The sequence below is a fragment of the Rosa chinensis genome, chromosome 6 (assembly GCF_002994745.2).
Source record: "Rosa chinensis cultivar Old Blush chromosome 6, RchiOBHm-V2, whole genome shotgun sequence".
Taxonomy (NCBI): domain Eukaryota; kingdom Viridiplantae; phylum Streptophyta; class Magnoliopsida; order Rosales; family Rosaceae; genus Rosa; species Rosa chinensis.
The window spans coordinates 20,950,863-20,970,439 of record NC_037093.1 but is presented as its reverse complement, the minus strand read 5'-3'; the positions used below and the strand labels follow the sequence as shown (position 1 = coordinate 20,970,439).

The 19,577-nt window shown below is 37.5% G+C and overlaps 1 protein-coding gene and 1 long non-coding RNA gene across 2 annotated transcripts; one reads left to right on the top strand and one right to left on the bottom strand.

The window, feature by feature from the left end:
* Positions 1-7,958: 7,958 nt before the first annotated feature.
* Positions 7,959-9,621, top strand: LOC121049732. Its single transcript, XR_005801182.1, has 3 exons — positions 7,959-8,265; positions 8,861-9,051; positions 9,219-9,621. It is a non-coding gene; the product is annotated as an uncharacterized LOC121049732 (long non-coding RNA).
* Positions 9,622-17,711: 8,090 nt separating this feature from the next.
* On the bottom strand, positions 17,712-19,271 carry LOC112173538 (S-adenosyl-L-methionine:benzoic acid/salicylic acid carboxyl methyltransferase 3). The gene is made up of 4 exons (XM_024311173.2): positions 19,144-19,271; positions 18,657-19,061; positions 18,231-18,491; positions 17,712-18,147 (listed from the first exon to the last, which is right to left on the bottom strand). The coding sequence occupies exons 1-4, from the start codon at positions 19,216-19,218 to the stop codon at positions 17,788-17,790; spliced, it is 1,101 nt and encodes a 366-aa protein (XP_024166941.1). The 5' UTR covers positions 19,219-19,271; the 3' UTR covers positions 17,712-17,787.
* Positions 19,272-19,577: the final 306 nt, after the last annotated feature.

Here is a 19,577-nt window from a genome sequence, read left to right as displayed (position 1 = left end):
GGGAGAGGTGCTCACGGCTTCTTCTTGCTTCTTCCTTCCTTGCTTGAAAACGCAGAAGATGAACTAGAGAATGGAGAGAGCTTTCACGTATAAAGTGATTTCTGAATTATGGGGGGGAGGGGGGGGGGGGTGTTGACGTCTAGGGATGTAGAGTATATATATGGAGCGGCAGTACTTGGTCTCCAAGCTGTGATTTTCTGTTTATTTTCCAAGGAATTAAATTAATAATTCCACATAGCTTCCACCAATGAAAAATTACCAAGTAAGCCCTAGTGTGTCATCCAACCAATCACAAAACTCCAAGATGATTCCCTAATATATTCTTGCCGAAATTGCATCAATATATTATGATTTTCTTCTCTTATTTCGGCCAAAATATCTTTAGGGAATATAGGAATGAACCTAGACGCCTTTTGAGTCGTTTCTTGATGTCCACACTTTTTCCTTTCATAAACTCCACCCTAGAAAATCTCTTGGCGTAATCTTTTATTTTCTTCTTGATTTTTCACGCCAACTTTCTCTCTTCCCTTTGTATTTTCACGGCAAACATCCCTAGGTTTAGGTTTTGCGTCACAAACCCTAATTCCATGGGCTTTTATGGGCCTTGATCTATTTTGCTGAAAATCCTACTCAATCTTGCGTCAACTTCAAGCTTTTTCATCCTCCAACGTCATGACACTTCATTTTTCCATTTCTTTTTCATGGTTGCGTTGGAAACTTGCTTGGTAAGCTCTCCTCCTTTTTGCAGGTTTTCCTGGTTGGAACAGGAAAGCTTATTTCTTCATTTCTGCTCAATTGTGTGGCCCTTTGTATCTCATTTTTGCTCCCCTTAACGTTCGCAAGCTCCTATTTCCATTCGTGAGTTCATTTCCACTTTTGAGCTCCGAGGTCCTGAAAATAGAAACTATTATGAAAAATAGAAACTTTCCTGATTTGAGAAATAGAAACTTTCTAAAAATGAAAAATAGAAACTTACTAAAAGTTAAAAATAGAAACTTTCCTAATCTAAAATGGAAACTTACTAAAAATGAGAAATAGAAACTACAAAAATGGAAACTTTCTACAATAAGGAACTTTCCCAATCGAAGAATGGAAACTTTCCTAAACAGGGATTTTTCAAGGAAATGACGCAGGAAATGTAGGGAAATAGCAGTTAAAACGTCGCATTAAAATGCTCCTATCAAGCACTGAGGAGAGGAAGCTATCACAGTTGGTCCGCCGCGGAGAGGTGGCCAGAGGACTGATTTTCGATCGGACCCAGTCGCAGGTCGTCGGGTTTGCTATCCAGGTCAGTTGGAGAGAAGACCGGCGTGCAAGAAGAGGAGCGTGCAACCATCATCTATGAAGAGGAGCGGGCTAGAGTCAACTGGGGAGATGATGGTGGAGAAGAGGTGAGGTGTTGGGTTTGCAGCGAGAGGCCAAATAGTGTGTGCTGGCGGTGAGAGTAGTTGACGATGATTCTGAGCTCAAAGATGAAGAAGAATCTGTGAGAGTTTTGCACCTGTGTAGAAGGTGGAGAATATATAGAATCATCTATGGAGTAATACTAAAGGATGGGGAAGAGGAGTTAGGCTGTGAAGAGGCAGACGGGGATGGTGGAGCTTAAACCAAACGACGTCGGATTATCCCCTACAGTGGGTTTTTTATTCTGATTTTTTTTGTCTTGAAATGACTGTTTTACACCTTACAGTAGGCCCCCAACGTAAGATTTAACGTCCAATTTGGACGGAGGTCCAAAAATTGGACACGGCTGATGAATTTGAAGAGTACAAGGGTGTTACTGATTAAATTGAAACTAGAGGGACTAACATGATGACGACCCAAAACCTCTGGGGGTAAACTGAAATTAGTCCCTTTTTTTTATAGGTTTTCAGACAACAGATTTTGTTGTAACTGTTATCTGAAAGGATGGATAAGTGTTGTTGTGCCAAAAATTTATTTTTGGTCAAACTGGGGGAAATTATTTTTCCGTCTACTCAGACAATATATAAATGTTGTCCTAATTTTCAACCTTTAATGAGAATTTATTAGTTTTTTCAAATGACAGTTATCTGTTGTCTGAATTTTTCAACTTACAAAAAAGATGAAAAAACAGAAATAATATGGATTCTCATGTTATTCAGACAACATAATTAATTTATATGTTGTCTGAAGTTAAGTTTAAAAAATTCAGACAACAGAAAACAAGAATTTTGTTACCTGAAGTGTGTCGTCTAAAGGCATTATTGGCATAGTGATTTATCATTCATCTCAAATCTCAAAATCTATTCTACATGATTTAAGGGTCTTTCAATTTCTGCTTTAGTACAAGAAATATTATACTTAAATTTTCTTAGAGTGCAGTTACAAGTTTTTAATTTATTGAAAGACTAAAATACCCCAATATAAAATTACAATAAAGGAACATATCTTAATAAAAAATTACAGTTTGTTTTTCAGATTACACCCTACAAAACATGTAGATAAACTTCATTCTTAATGTTTTCATTCATCGTTAAACCCTAACGCTTTCTTTCTTAGCATTCATCTTCTTCAATCGTTTTCATGTTAATAACTTTATACCTCAAAATATATCATATTAACGCTACTTGGAGCCTAAAAATGAGGTAATCGTGTTTTTTTTCTTCATGTTTCTTCATTTATGATCGTAGAATTGAAAATTACGCATGGGCGTTGTCCCTTCACTATCACTCTCACTCTGAAATTAATCACTTGATGTCGAATTGACCCATCATTTTCATTTATTACTACTTTGGAATCAGCACCTTGCAAACCACGCTGTTTTTGGTATGTATATTGATCCTCGTTATGGGTTTATGTGGGGTTTGGTTATAACTTACGATGGCACCCGTTATACAGGTTCTTGTTCTCTTTTTAACTGCTTTCTTAAATCTCGAAGGTTTGCCTCCTTTTGTTGTGCTTTGCTTAGTTATCTGTGGCTACTTTGGGTTTTGTTGATAAAGATGTTTGTTTGAACGTTGGAACCAAATTCTTGATTCAGAGTGGTGCCCACTAACTAATATTTAAGGAATGTGGGTTTCTTTAATGCTGAGTCAAGATGCAAATTAGCTCTGCTAGAAAATGTGCATGAAAGCCATGAAGAACGTTTAATATAATGCCTCTATGAATGAGTATACAACTGGAGGTTGTTGATAATATTGAAGGAAAATTGATTTCTTTAATTATGAGTGGTTATGGAAATTAGCTCTGCGAGGAAATGAGTATGAATGGTGTTTCATGTAATGCCTATATGAATGAGGATACAGCTGGAGGTTGTTGCTAATATTGAAGGAAAGTGTGCTTTGCTTAGTTATCTATGGTACTTTGGGTTTTGTTGATAAGGATGTTTACCTGAAAGTTGGAATCAAATTCTTGATTCAAAGTGTGTCCACTTGCTAATATTGAAGGAAAGTGAGTTTCTTTAATTATGAGTCGTAATGGAAATTAGCTCCGCTAGGAAATGTGCATGGAGGGTGTTTGATATAATGCCTCTACCACTACTACAGAAAATGAATCACACGACACCTCATACGACGCTACACTATTTTCCGTGGTGTAAATCATTTCTCATTTTTGAGACGACGGTTGTAAAATTTCCGTCTTCTAATATGAATTCAACCAACTGGTGATTTTCATCCTAAACTTACGAATTGTTTCAGAAGATGTTTATAAATAGAAGCGTGGTGTGAGGTTAAAATGGAAATAGGGTGCCAAGTTTTCCACCATTTGGCAGCACTTAAATTTTCACAGCACGTAGTGATTATACGACGGTTTGTTTAAAACTGTGGTATGAATCCATAGGTTTGCAAGTGGAACATGTCCACCAACATTCTCCCCAAATATTTCCCCCCATTCGCTCCCTCCAAACCCATTTCCCTCCGAGAGATTATTCAGTGCATCGCCGTGCACTTGCACCAACATAAATGAATGGTTAGATTGCATTAAATACACTTTTTGGTTATTAAAAATAAAGTTGATAATAAATATCAAGGGTTGAGATTATTTTATAAGGGTTGGGTCACTTATACCGTCGGTGCATAGAATAATTTCCATTTCCCTCCACCCAAATAACAACAGGAGGCAAACTGAAAATTTAAAATTAGGCATTCAGACAACGTAAATATGAAAAACCATTGTCTGAGGGGCTTGTCCATAAATCAAATGAGGGAGCTGAATGCTGTCCAAATGAGCCCAATATAATTAAAGCGGTGAGAAAAAAAAAAAATACTTGGACAAAAAATAACCCTAGAAGAGAGAGGCAACCAACGCATATCCCCATTTGCAAAACTCATTAGCCCGCTGCTGTGTCGACTATCTCTGCAAGAAACCTTTTCTCGACAAACCCAACCGGACCATCACTCTTCGACTGAACTTGAAGATCGCTTCCCTTCCCATCCCATCACTTTTAGGGTTCATCCATTCCCATATCTTCCCAATTCAATCCCAAAATGAACTCAGGCCTCACGTTACGAGGGTCATGAAGAAGAGAAGGTTGGCGGTGGGGGCGGCTAGGTTACGCGAAGAGGGTGGTGAGAGAGCGAGTTGGGGTATCAAAGAGCGACGGCGGAAGAGGGGGATGAGATTGGGGTTGGTTTAGGGTTTAGCTGCAGAGGTGTCGGCGGAGAGAGAGACGGAGCTTAGGGATGGGATTGGGAGTGGGATCGAGCTTGAGGAAGGGACATAGAGCGAAGAAGCATTTGAATTTGGGGGTGGGGGTCTCAATTATCTCCTTCATCTCTTTCTCAAATTTCAATTTCCCCTAATCTGTCGATTTCAAAATTCAATCTTTAGGAAATTGTGTTCTTGAATTTTGTCTTGAATTTGCCTTTTGATTGGTTTGTTTGTGTTTTAGCCTTTTAGGCGGAGGAGGAGAATTTGAGGATAAAGGAGCCCAGCCATAAGAGAATGCATATGACTAAGGATAAGGCAGAGAATTAGAAAAGCAAAGAAGAAGATAAAGCAAGCTGCTCTTCATCCTCTTTGACCACTGGTGAGTTCCAGGTGGGCTTTTTTTTTTTTTTTTCTTTTTTTCTCTTTCTCTTTCTTTTCTTTTCTAGTGAGTTCCAGTTCATTTGGACCATTCCCATGAGTATTATTGATCATATTGTCTTCTGTCAATAATGAAAAGAAACAAATAGGGTCCTTGGTTTTTTGTTTGCTAGATTAGATCTTAATCCAATGAAGAAGATGCAGCATTGTCTCCGCATGCTTTGTTTGGCTTCTCTTTTATTGGTTACAAAAAGACAAACAACTAAATGATATGGGATGCAGGAGATGGAGTTTGTGGTGGAGATGTTCTCAGCTCCGCCCCCGATATCTGAGAAGCAAGAGTATGGAAAGATGGAGATTGTGGTGGAGCGGAATTCAAGGATTTTCGGGTCCAAGAGAGGTTGGGGATTTTCGAAGTCAAAGGTGGAACCCATCTGGTAAAAGTTTCATTCTTTATGTGTTTCTTTTTATCTTTGTGTTTTTTCAAATTTTGGGTTTGAGAAGTTTTTGAGTTTATGGTGGTTGATGACAGGTGGAGAGATTTGCGAAGTTTGCTAAAGTAACTGTTAGAGACTTGAACCTGTCTTCGAAGTATGAGAGAGCCATTGTTAATTCCATTTAGGTTTGGCATTGATTCAACTCTGGGAAATTGTCCCAGCTTGTACATGTGTTTCTTGAAGTTTCAATAATATGGTCTTTCTAATCTGGAGTTGCGATTGCTAGTGGGGTGTGCTTCTTTCCTGCTTTATTGGATCATAATACAAGATTTAATGTTTGCTTAATTTAGTATATATTTATTATTGGAGCTTCTTTTAATCAGTTTCTTGTTAAGGAAGATTGTTAGGATTGTTATTAATGCAGATCTGAACTTCTATGAAATGGTTGAAACATGAGTTGGCAGTGTTCTGTAATAAATGTATTAGACCAGAAGTGGTAACTAGAGAAGCTTTGTGCTTTTAAATAGAGGGATTCTGTGTCATTAAATTTGAACTAGATCACATGTAATTGACATGGACAATGTTAAACAAAACCCATGTTTGGCTAATGTAGAGATGCAAGGTTGGTGTTTGATGTTTGTGTTGACATGCGACTTACTTTCTCTGATTGAACAAGAACAGCCTGCCTTTTAGTTTCTCTTACTGATTTTGCTTTCTTGTATGTGAACCGAACAAGTATAAGAACATTAACAGAGGAGAACAATTGAATCAACTATGTCTTGGCCCTAAACAAAACCGTGTTTGGGTAATGTAGTGATTCAAGGTTTGAGTTTACTGTATGTGTTGGCATGCGACTACTTCTGATTGAACATAATAGCCTGCTTCTTATTTTTTCTTACCTATGCCTTTTGTCGACCATACAAGTATAAGATTCATTAACAAAAGAGTAAAAAAGAAATCGAATTAACTATTCCACCTATTGACTTGCTATGGACTATTAGCTTCCCTATCGTAATGTGTTTGATCATTCCTTTTTTTTTTTTTTGTTCTTTCATTTTAGCAAACAGAATGTGTTTATCTTTTTCAATTTCAGTGGAATTACAGGAATTTCTTGGTTCATGGTAGGGTGAGCCGAGTTTTCACTTCTTTGGATTTGTTATGTGCATTAGTGCAACTGCTGCAAGGGCATTTAAATCTGTTCTTCAGGGTATCCTACTTTCTTCTGATGGGTAAAACTTGAAAACCTTCATTGTATAATCTGTCATCTGAGCACGTGGGATTTTTTTGCTGATTGACAATTACCACCAACCTATGATGCACGGAAACGCGAAAATGCCTGCGTATCCCGTATCGAAACGGGAAACGGGTACGAAACGCTTTGGAAACGGCCGAAAACGCGTATCCTGATTTGGATACGGATTGGATACATGCGTATCCTATTCGGATACATGAGAATGTAAATAAATCGGATATGTGGGGGTAATCCCGACTTTTTACCCCCAAAATAGAAAGGAAAAAAAAAAAACTAAACTAAACTCAGATCGAGAGAGAGCTTCGGCACAAATCGCAGAAGAAGCAGAGTAGCAGACAGACCTAGATCAAGAGAGAGAGAAGAAAAATCAAAGTCGGACTGACCCAGATCGCAGTCGCCGCTTCGATTGCTGATCTTCTTCGGTTCCTTTGATTCTCGTCTGCTCTTCTTCGCAAGTCGGACTGACCCAGATCGAGAGAGAGAAGACAAATCGCAGAAGAAGCACAGACCCAGATCGAGAGAGAGAAGAAAAATCGCAGAAGAAGCAGACCCAGATCGAGAGCGAGAGAAGAAAAATCTTAGAATCTCAGCCGCTTCGGTTGCTGGTCGGTCGCAGACCCAGACCCAGACCCAGTCTTCTTCGGTTGCTACTCGGAGTTCCATTCTGCTTCCAAATTTTCCACTTCTTTTCTCTCCCTCTGTCAAAATCTTTTCATGTTCTCCCACTTAACAAGATCGGTTGGTGGTGGAATATCATCAATGTTTGGTTGGACTGGAAAAAATGGAGTTAACAAATGGAAAAAAGTACTGCACCAGCCGGGAATGGAATACTTTTCTACCACTAGGCCACTGGTGCCTCGATGTTCAATTTGCTTTGTGGCTTAAACAAACCTAGTCTTGTAGCTTTGTCTGGTCTTCTGCTGCTTCATCGGACCTTTTCTGCTCATGAGTTGTGGAGTTGTGGTAGTATTGTGATAATTTGTGATCAATTATTTAATATTTGTTGTTGTGTAGGGTCGGGTATGATCTGTTATTCATATTTGATATTTGATATTGTGATAATGTGTGTGTGTGTATATATATATTTTTTTCTTTTCTAATTATATATATATATATATATTTTCTAATTATATATCTATATATATATATATATAAAATTGGCGTTTCCTTCACACACCCGTTTCCTATTATATTTAAGATTTGCCGTTTCCACGTTTCCGATCGTATCGTATCCGGAAACTCGTACCCGTTTCGGTGCTTCTTAGCCACCAACTCTTCTCATCATTATTGAATGTGCTAGAAATATTGTGTTGATATGGAAATTTTGAGTCATGACATGGCTGGGATACACTGCTGAAAGGAATGACATGTGCTGCTGAACAATTTTGAGTCATGACATGTGTTGCTGAAAAATTTGTCAGAAACATGTTATTTAAATCCATTTACACTATTTAAATAGTGCTGATTTAGAACTAAATTTACATATGCAGCGGTCAGGTTGCGTTGGCAGTTTATTTGCTGTAATAAAGACATCAACAAGGTACATTCCGGTATGTTCCAACAGAGATGTCTTGTCAGCATGTGGAGGTGAAGCTTATATATATATATATATATATAACACAGTTCACTTCTTAATGGCATGGCATTATGTTTATGTCCTTGGGTGCTTTGGCTTGTAGCTATATATGACTGTATGGCATATATCATACAACATCATCATCTATAATTATTTCCTGGGCTAACCTATAGTCATTGCTTGAGAGAGTGTTGCATTAGATTCTCTGTTTTCTTCTAGATAATACTCATGCGTTAAGATCGGGAGAGTATTATGTGAAACAAACAAGAAGAAAAGGAAAAAAATAATGAAGATTTTAGGGTTGGAATAATACTACAATAGCATATACATTTATTATATGGCGTTTGTTTTGTCATTGTCTCATCTCATTTAGGAAGATACGTGTGTTCAGATGTAATCTGATTGAGATGGTGAAACTAATTAAGTTGGATATTACAATGTGTAATCTAAAGAAATTCTGTTATATAACTTTTGACGTTTTTGTTTTTGTTTTTGTTTTTTTTCTCTCTCTTGGGAAGTTCGTTAAGCTTGTGAGCAGTTTGTAAAACTGTGATTCTTGAATCTGCATACAAATATTAATATATATATATATGATTATCAATGTAGGCTTTGTGCTCAACTTGGAAGGATGATGGGGCGACTGTCTTCTCTTGAGGCTGTGACAAGCAAGCTAAGATGTGGTCCTTGGCTACTAACCAAATAATGATTGTTGCTCTGCATGATGCCCCCATTAGAGACATGGCTGGGATGCCCGAGTTGAACCTCTTAGTCACTAGGAGCTTGGACAAGACTGTAAAGTAAGTAATACATATAAATGTTTTGAAAATGTTATAAGCTTGAACGACCTATATAGCTGTCTTTCTAAAATGTTATGAGCTTGAACATTTTGGTCATTTAAAGCAGAAATATGGAGCTATTTGTTGTTTGCTAATGCTTGATTTTCTTTATTAATTTTTATTTGCAGGGGCTTTCACAACATTATCTAAAAAAAAATTCTTGTGGGAGAGAGGTGAAGTGTATGTTATAGTGTGCACAAGAAGATGGGTTTGGCTCCAGTTTGATGCAAGTTCCCTGAGATTCTTGATCTGGGCATGATTAAATTTAGATACTTGATTTCAATTTTGATTTTATTAGTTTGTTTTTACCGTCATTTGCCTATGTTTCATTTGCTCAAGAAAGGAAGTTTAAGTTTTTTACTTCTGTTTGATTTTTTTGGGTTTGGGTTTTGGTATGAAACGGTAGTACGTAGTAGTGTAACTAATTCAAATAGTTTCAATACAATCTTGGACTATATGTTGATTGCGGGATATAGGCATAATTGGGACCTGGTAAATACTTGGACTACATGCAAGATAAATAGCTCATGTATGTTTCTGTCTGTTGTTTTTTTTTTTTTCATTTGTATAGCTTTGATATTAAGATTGTTTAACTGTTAATATGTTTCCAGGTGTGGGATGCAACTGTAGTTGATCCTAAATTGCTGGTCTTTTTGAAATCGTACAGGAATTAATTTCTTACACACTGAATACGGTAATTAGATCTACCTAGCTTTTCTAATTCTACTCTGGTTTAGATTAATTAGTGGTTCATGAATTATGAGATTCTGAGTGCATAACATGTTCACAAAGTCATCGAAATGTAGTGTATAGAATTAAAAATGCAGAATAATATGGGAATATAGGAATGCTAAATTAACACTTTCTCTAAGCCGTGGTCGTCCTCTACTACTAACTTTCTTCCAATTTTATTTGACAAAGGAACATAAACCTGCTCACCTGCAGTTCGAGGTATTCTGTGAACAAATTGAAAAGCCAGGAATTTCTTACTAGTAATAGGTGTTTGGCAAAAGTCACCCTTGATTGATTTATCTTCATATGTATCTGCTAGTGTTGATTGGGGAGTATAGGCATAACTAAGGCCATATTTGGGGATATACTTACCATGTTGTACACATTTTATTCATTTTAAAGGTACCAATGTATCTGCTTTGAACTTTCAGAGGCCATCCCATAATGCTTAGTGCTCTGGACTTCATCTATAATTTTAATATAGTAGACTGCTGATTTGAGTAAAAAACTATACTATTACTGGTATCTCATTGAGACTTGATTGATTTTGCAGGGTAAACATGGTATCAAGAAACAACCGTTTCAGCTTCCTGATTTCATTGCTGCAACTGGTACTGAGAAAATTCGACAGGTAAATTGGTCATGAGGTTTTTTATTTGGATTATTCTTTGAGCACTGCACATAAGTGCTCCTTTTACTATCAATGAGAACTCTGACTCTTATATTCATACTGATACAGAGACGTTCCTCAATAGGATAGTTCCTGATATCTCTATATTACGGATATTCAAATGTTGATTTCATATTGTTGTCTTGCGAAGGCTGGCACTAGTTTATTTTCCTGTCTTTTGGATTATCACAAGTTAAAATTTTTTGTAGATCAGTGCATACCACAAACTATTTCTTAATCTATAGATGCACAATTCCAGCAATCTACATTGCTATGAGAACCTTGGTGGTAAAAGGAAAATGTGACAATTCAGTATCCTTTTGAGGCATGAAGTTTGACGTGGTGGTTTTGTTCTGCAGGGAGAAGTGGAAACCTATCTTTAAAAAGCACATTTCTGGCCAAGTTTGTCGTGGTGGTTTTGTTCTAAAAACAATGATCCAAGTTTGAAGGCTGCTTATAAACCGGAAAATCATGTGGAAGATGGAGCAGTGACGAAAGCTTTTGAAGTGATAGAGAGAAATTTGTTTAGCTAGAAGTTGTACTGAGGCTAGACGTTGGTCTTTTTTGGGTTGGCCTTAATTGCAGTTCTCCTATAGATGTGATTATGTGACATTTTTAGGTACATTTCTGGATGTATTTTGCTATAAGAGTTTCAAAGATGTGATCCCTTATTTTGTGGATACATCGGATCCATTTAGATTGCTATGGGATTATAACAACTTTCTATTATGATTAAATTACTATTCTTTTGATCATTTTTGCTTCCAGAATCTGAATTTTGCTATTACAACAATAGTAGGAAAATATGTCATCTGATGAGGTTTTTTGGGTACAATCAAACAAAATTTCTACAATTCAGACGACGATTTGTATTGATATCATGGTCTCAAATGTCATGGTACAACAATTCGAGTTATATGTGTCGTGTGAAAGCACACTTGCACTGAATTTTTAAGTCATCACACCACATTTTATGTTGGAAGAACTGTCGTGTGTATACAATTTACACAACGTCTTCAAAATAAAAACAGACTTCTGAACAACAAAGAGACAAGACTGGATTCCTAAAAACCGTGGTATGAGTAGAAGTCACACCACGCTGGAATCCTAAAACCATGGTATGAGTGGAAGTCACACCACACTGGAATCCTAAAACAGTGGTATGAGTAGAAGTCACACCATGGCATATTTCTGTCGACAGCCTATCGGTAGATCTGCCGGTCCATCAGACGACGGAGTCAGCTGCAAACTGTCATCCCAATGATCGGTATACGACGGTTGAAAACCGTCAACCGTAGTCTGACAGAGTTTCATCAGACGACGCCTCGATAGACCACGGAAATGCAAAACGTGAGATGACAGTTTTAAACCGTCGTGTGAAGCTTTTTGTGTAGTAGTGTACGAATGAGTATACAACTGGAGGTTGTTGCTAATATTGAAGGAAAGTGTGCTTTGCTCAGTTATCTATGGTACTTTGGGTTTTGTTGATAAAAAGATGTATACTTGAAAGTTGGAACCAAATTCTTGATTGAGAGTGCTACCCACTTACTAATATTGAAGGAAAGTAGGTTTTTTTAATTCTCTGTCGAGATGGAAATGAGCTTTTTTAGAAAATGTGCATGAAGGTGTTTGATATAATGCCTCTATGAATGAGTATAAAACTGGAGGTTGTTTTTTTGAAGAAATACAACTGGAGGTTGTTGTTTGCTCTTAGTTTGAGTTTTTTAGATGCCCAGTCGGATATTTCAATGAAATAGTGTTGGATAGTTTAAGTTTTAACTTTCTACACTTTTTCCAATACCTGAGAAAATGTATTAAGTGAAAATTAGCTTTGCTAGGTAAAGAGAACAAGAACCTGCATAGTTTTTTGGTGTTGTAGTAAGTTATATTGGAAAAGGGTATTTTAGATACTGCAAATGGATAAACAAAGTAAACTAAGAATTAAAATATATATATATATATATATATATATATATATATATATAGGGTGAGAAGAGAATATAGGGTGAACAAAATAGTTAATATTGTGGCAATAGCCACACCCATTTTCTTATACTAATATGCTTTGAAAGAGTTCTGTTAATTACTGCTTATTCATACTAAAGAAGGCTGGCTATAGATAGAATTATGATTATAGTGAAATTAAAATACATGAAAAAGAAAATAAGGATGTGTCTGCTAGGGTTTCCTAGCCGTCAACATCTTTTTCATCTAAGAGGCAGTGACAGCTTCTGTCTCTGTCCATCTCCTCTATTGCGATGTCCATCTTCAGCTATCACTTCCATTCCTTGCTTTGGTTCTCCTATCATCAACAGAAAATCCTCCATCGAGCAAGACAACATCTTGGGCTCCCAAAATACTGCTTTCAAGCCTTCAATTGCTACAACAACAATGTTTTGGTCTGAATTCTATGTATTTGGTGTCGATGAAGGCATGCAATGGATGGATTAAGAACGATCATCCCCAAAACGAGGCTCCTCTTGTTAATCTGATTCCGATTAGATTTGGTGATTGGTGTCACTGTTTGGGCTGTGCTACTAGGAGTATGCTCTATGATGAAGGGCAGCACATTGGCACTCTCAACAGTTGTGTGTGGCCCTCGATTGCGGTCAAGCTTGCCTAAATCCAAAAAGGTACCTACTGATGAAGTCTTGAGCATGTCGTACTCAAGAAAACCTTCTAGCCCTAGCTTGAAGGCAAGGAGAAGATATAGTTTCTTTTATGTTTCTATGCCTATAAACTATGTATTAGATTATGTCATAGTTATAGGCCCACTTTAGATAAGTGAGCAAGAAATTCGAATATAGTTGATCTGTTCCTATATACTACTGTGATCTTCACCACAAATCCTTGTTCTGTCCATTGCGAGGCAGCGAGAGGGTGTTAATGGCCTTCTTGACATGAGTTTTATCAATGAAATTATTATTTATTAAAAAAAAAATATTTGTTTTGAAAGATGTGTTATTTATTTATTTATTTGGCAAAAGATTGTGTTATTCCTAGAGGATGACTGAAAATGAGTTTAATTTGATAGTTAATAAAATTTGACCCTCCTAAGTAAGGGCAGCGTGGGATGGATCCGTTCCAATCTTATTATGTTTCCTAGTGGAGGTGGAGGCAACAACGGCAACGGCAACGAGGGGTCTGTTGGGATGAGGTGCGTTTGGGGACTTGGTTTGGGTCTCTTGCCCACATTTGTCGACGGCTCTGGTGGCGACGTCGAAGGGTGCTGGTGGGGTTCCTCGTGGTGGCGGTCGTGATACTTTTGATGGATCTACATAGTGAGTCTAAGCTTGAAGTAAGGCTGGGCTGCAGTTTTGGGCCTTGGCTTAAGGCAGCCCTTATGAGCCATTGGGTTGTGTCCTACTTCATTTAGTTTTTATTTTTATTTCTAATAAATTTCTTATTTGTGTACGGAGTTATGCTTGTTAGTTTGTTACTTTCTTAAAGAGTGCTAATGAATGTAGTACTTTGCCTATTTGCTATGTCAATAAAGTCATCAAACGACAATTGAGGATTGTCGTCTGATTCACAAAATTTCTGTTGTTACCTGGCTTGATGTCTCTTAGGCATTTAGACAACAGTTTTAACCCATCGTCTGTATTTCACTCAAATGATAGAGGTCTCCCAATAATTTATTGTCTGATTATGTCCAATATGTAGAAACTATAACTTTCTGTGGTTGCAGATGTAACAAAATGATAGTTATATGTTGTTATAAAGGTTTCTGGACAAAATCTTTTCATAAAATTCTATTATTTGTCTTTCATTAAGACAACAGAAATCTGTTGTATGAAAATATCCAAATATGCCAAAATATTGACTTTATATGGTTACATGTATAATCAAACGACAGTTATATGTTGATGTAAAGGAGCCTGAACAACATATATACATAAAGTTCTATTGTTTGTTTTCAATTAAAATGATAGAAATCTATCGCCTGAGTATATAGATGTTTGAACTTTCTTGGGTCTTTCTGTTGTGTGACTCAATTATGAACAACATATATTCTTAAATTTATATTGTTTCTTTTTTATTAAAATGACAGAAATATGTCGTTTAAATATATAAAGGTTTGAACTTTCTTAAGTCTTTCTATTGTGTGATTCAATTAGAAACCACAATTATATGTCGATATATAGGACTATAAGAAACAATCCTTTGCATAAATTCTGTTGTTTGATGTTGGTTTGGATGTCACTTTATTTGGTTCTCATGTCTTAGCAAGAGTTTGGCCTCACACACTGCTTTGCCAAATGACCTATCTCCCTGCACTTATGACAAGTTAAGGGCGCAACCTGCCTAATAGGTATAACCCTAATAGGTTCAGCGGCTACTCCAACAATAGCCTACTGAAAAGTCCTCTGCTTCTTCTAGGACCCACCTCGATGACTCATCGATGCTCTCAGCAACTGCCTTCCCCTTTCCCTAGGAATCTCTCGAATACAACATTTCACTCACGTGTATCCTAGCCGCCTGCTAGTGATCCACAACACTAGCAAATATGAGTTCCTTCGTAGGAAGCTGAAGGGTGGTCACAATCTCCCTGATCTCATGCGTCAATCCCCGCAGAAACTTCTTAGCCAACAACATTACAACCATCTATGGAACGAACCTGTATAATTGGAAGAATCGTGCCTTATAGTCTCTGATGCTCAAATATCCTTGAGTTAGAGCAATGAACTCCAGCTCCAACTGTTCCCTCACTGCAGCCGGAAAGTACATGTCCCTGAAGAGTTCCACAAAACCCTCCCACGTCAAGGTGGACATATCTACAGCCCTCTGCGTACCGCTCCACCACACTCAATGTAGTACCCCAGAAATTCGTTATTATTTTCCGAGGATTTTTCAGAATTTAATTTTGTGGTTGTTGGTATGATTATGTGGTTCGTGGATGGAGCGGGAGTGTTTCGGATAATTTTTTAATCGAAGAATATGGTTTTAGGGGGGTGCAAAGGTTGACTTTTTATACCTTGGGTTTCTCCAGAAACTTCCTTCACGAAATTCATAGAGCGCGTTGATACGAGTTCGTGGACATGTGGAACGTGGAAATCGGAGTTCATATGAGAAAGTTATGAGCGATAGAAAATTTGGGAAAATTCTATAAATAGGAAAATTTTTGAGATTTTTTCATAAAACCTCATAAATTTCCTTTTCTCATTTTCCTCCCCAGATTTCTTTCTGTTCTCTCTCCTCAGTCCCCGAGCGACCCGACCCAAACCAGGTGACCAGACCCACGTTTTGTGGCCATTCCTGACGTCCACTGGCGACGAGACCAACGCAGACGTGGTCGCGGCCATCTCGCCGTCCTCCCTCTGGTGCTCGACGGCGACGGCAAGCAATGAAACGTGGAGATCGGAGCAGCCATAGTCAACGCAATCGGATCCGACCGAATTTTCCCAGTTTCCGGAGACTCCTCGGCCGATCCTTCTCGGTTTTGGAATCTCCTCCACCTCTTGATCATCCCCATACATGCTTGAAGGACGATTTTGTGTGTAGAGTGAAAGATCAAGGTTTGAAGATCAGCGGTGCACAACAAATCTGGAGCTTGATCAGACGGCAGAGATTGATCGATCTTGCAAGCGTGATCTAGGACGATCTATACCGATCTAGGCTTAGCTCCAGGTATGAAAGTTGCTCAACTCTTCATGATGAATATTTCTGGATGGCTTGATTGTTGTGATTTTGAGTTTGGTCCGGTGGCGGTGCTTTGGCGGCATTCCAGCCATGTAAGGGACAGTTTCTGGTTTTATATATCAACTACTCGTCGATATGAGCATTTTGATATATACTGCGTAATTTTTGGAGATCATATGGATATGTTGTGATTTTTAAGGTTTAGGACCATTCGATTATTCGATCTGTGAGGATTCGAGCATTCGATCAACTTGTGGTTTTGACATATCGATCGTAGAAGTATGCCGGAGACATTGAGTGGTCTCGGATGTGGTTTTGCCTTGATTGGCATCACTTTTGGGGATTTTAGTTCAAAACGGGGGTTTCAGACTTAAATCGCTTGTATCTTGTTACAAAGTTGAGACCGTATGTTATTAGGTATTTGACGAAGTATTCTTGGACAAATATTTTGTGGTTGTGCTACTTTGTTCTGTATAGAAGACGCAGCTGGAATTTCGAGGTGAGTAATCTCACAATGTTCATTTACAAACGGGTTTACCTTATCGTGTTGAGAGTTATTTAGTTAACTGCAAACTATAGTTGGTATTAGTAGCATTCCTGAGTGAATGTCTACATTTATATATATATAAATATATATATATATATATAAATATTTACGTAAAATATATGTGTTGGTGGTCTTATTGAGGTACTCACTTCATGATTATGCTTCTGTTATATATCAAGATGAAGACAACTTTTTGAGGCTTCGAGAACATGGGTGAAGCTGTTTAATGTGGTCTTTTGGGACGACATAGTTGGAAAACTTATAATATCTATTTTAAGTTCATTTGTGAGGAAATTGTAGTAATTTACTAACCCTTTTATAATAAATGAAACTATGGTATTGTAAATTCTATAAAATCTTAGTTCTATTTACAATTATTAGAGCTTTGATTGTATTAATTCAATTCTTTATAGTGTTTGTTATTACTTTTCAGTAAGTACGGTCAGTAGCAAAAGTTGTAAGTATATAAATTGATGGTCAGTAGAAAATGTTGTAAGTACACTAATGGTCAATAGCAATATCTGTAAATAGACTTATCCAATTAAAATGTCAATTACTAAATGTGAATATCAATGACAACAAGTATACATATTCTTAGATGCAACACCAATAAGTATATTGACTTTTAGTAGTAATGTTGCAAATATACTAACCCTCAGTAGTATTACATATTTGTTGTTGAATATGATAGTACAAGCTTCCAGGGCTCACTCAACAATTCATCTTCTTCATTTTCATTGGTTGCTATTTAACATTAATTTATAGAGGTCTATATTTGGTAGCAGATATAGTTTAATATTACTACTGACAGTCAATAGCAATATCTTGACGAAATATTTTGATGCGGTGGCAATCTCGTAATTTATCACAACTTGAATGTTTATTTAGAATTTGAATTTCTTTAAGTAGTTTTAAGGTGACCGCATGGATTTCCAGTATTTGCATCATGTTCATGGTAATTTAATTGACTAACTTAACCTTAATGGTAAAAACCTCAAGGCTAGCTAGGAATTGCACACTACAATATGAAAATTTATTCAACAAAACAATAAAACTGGGAATCCACCACAATAAACAGAAGCAATAGATCTCTGCAGCACATTCATATTCAACGCTTCTTAGTTAACGAGATAACCAGGTTGATGAACTGGCACTTCTCCTTTTCCATGTGATCCAGAACATCTTCTTCAAACCTGCGAAACAAATCGTCCATGGCTTCCTCTCTGAATTGGCTGGCCAGAATAGGCTCTCCCACAGCTCTTATGTCAATGGACAGTATGGCTGCCCTCGCATTCTTGTCAAAGCCACAGTTTGCTTGTTTTATATAAGAGTCCCAGTCATTTCTGAAAACTTCGAGGCTTTGCAGGGTAAAAGAACCTTCAGCCTCGATAACCTCTTTCACCTCATCCGTTGTTGGTGCGTAGTATGGCAAATTGAATGTGTCCAATTTTTCCTCTTCAATCAAACCCTGAAAAATTCATCATAGTATGTTAGTAAGAGAAAGATTATAGTTCCCAAAATGAAGAAATCTAATGCCTGGCACATGCATACATCTAAAACCATGTCATGGAGTTTTAATCCGACAAATTCCCAAATGCAGAGGGGATCTTTGCTATTTATGCTGCCCATTGTTGTGAGGACCATACTACCTCCCGGGACTAGCTCTTGTGCCCGAGACCTCAGAAAGACTCTGAAGTCCCTTTTGAATTGATCAAAATATTCATTGAACACAGCGGGCGAGCTTGTCTTGGCTATATATATGTTCCCCTTGTTCAGTCCCTCTCCTCCTTTCGTCACCAAACCTTTTGGGACCTGCGCATAGAGATCATGTTGAATTTCCATTAGTCAATCATTGAGGCATATATTAGCATAATAGATTAGTTTGAACTAGGATTTTTTTTTTTTTAAATAAAGAAGGAAAAAAAAAAAAACAAGAAGAACAAAACCGACGTACAAACGACAGTCAAGAGTATTTACCTCAGAGATCCACATGAGAGCACAAGAAGAATGAACAAAGTGGAGAGAGTTGTCAGGAAAGAGCCTCCCATAAAAGGAACCAGGCATTGCTGCAATGAAACAAGGACCTGACTTGTTCTCATGTTCTTCATGGAGCTTGTTATAGAAGCCAGGCAGTGACCTAAACACCGTGTTGAAATCGTTCCGGGGAAGGTCATTCAAGAATGCTTGGAGGGATGGCGGGGGAAGGTTGTGCTTCCGAAACGTGTTCTGGATGTTGGCTATGATGTTTGATACTACCAGTAGGGTATTGGGTCCCGAAGAGCATCCCAAGTCCGCTATTTTCAGGCACTCCGGGAAGAGAGTGCTGCAGAGCTCCTCTATGCTTGCATCCACTATAGGCTTCACCGTCGAAATCACAGCTCTCTAAAACAAATTGAAACAGCTAGGACCATGTTAATCTTTTTCATAAAGAAAATAAAATTGAGAGAGAGAGAGAGAGAGTAACTTGAAGAAGTGAGTGGTTTGCGTAGCTTAATTTGCCATCTCCGCCATTCATGTGAAGAACTTGCTCTACCTCCATTATCTTAAACTCTTACGTTTTTGATTGGTTTTCTCTTTCTGTTTTGGTCCATATTTCTACTAGAACACTCGCATATTTATAGCGGCAGAATATGCATGCTAACATAAAACAGCTTAGCTCAACTGGTAGGACCTGATCCATATTTTCAACATTTTATTAATATTTCATAAATAATTTATGTTTTTCTTTTGTTGGGAAGCCGAAATTATGTTTTTCACGTGTACTGGGAACAATTTGCTAAGCTATCACATTAGCTTGATTGATTTTACTAATTTCGACCTTACACGTACGTCGAACTTGAAATAGAACACAATCTAAAGTCAAGGACAATTTATTCAGAAGCTATCACATCTTCTTGA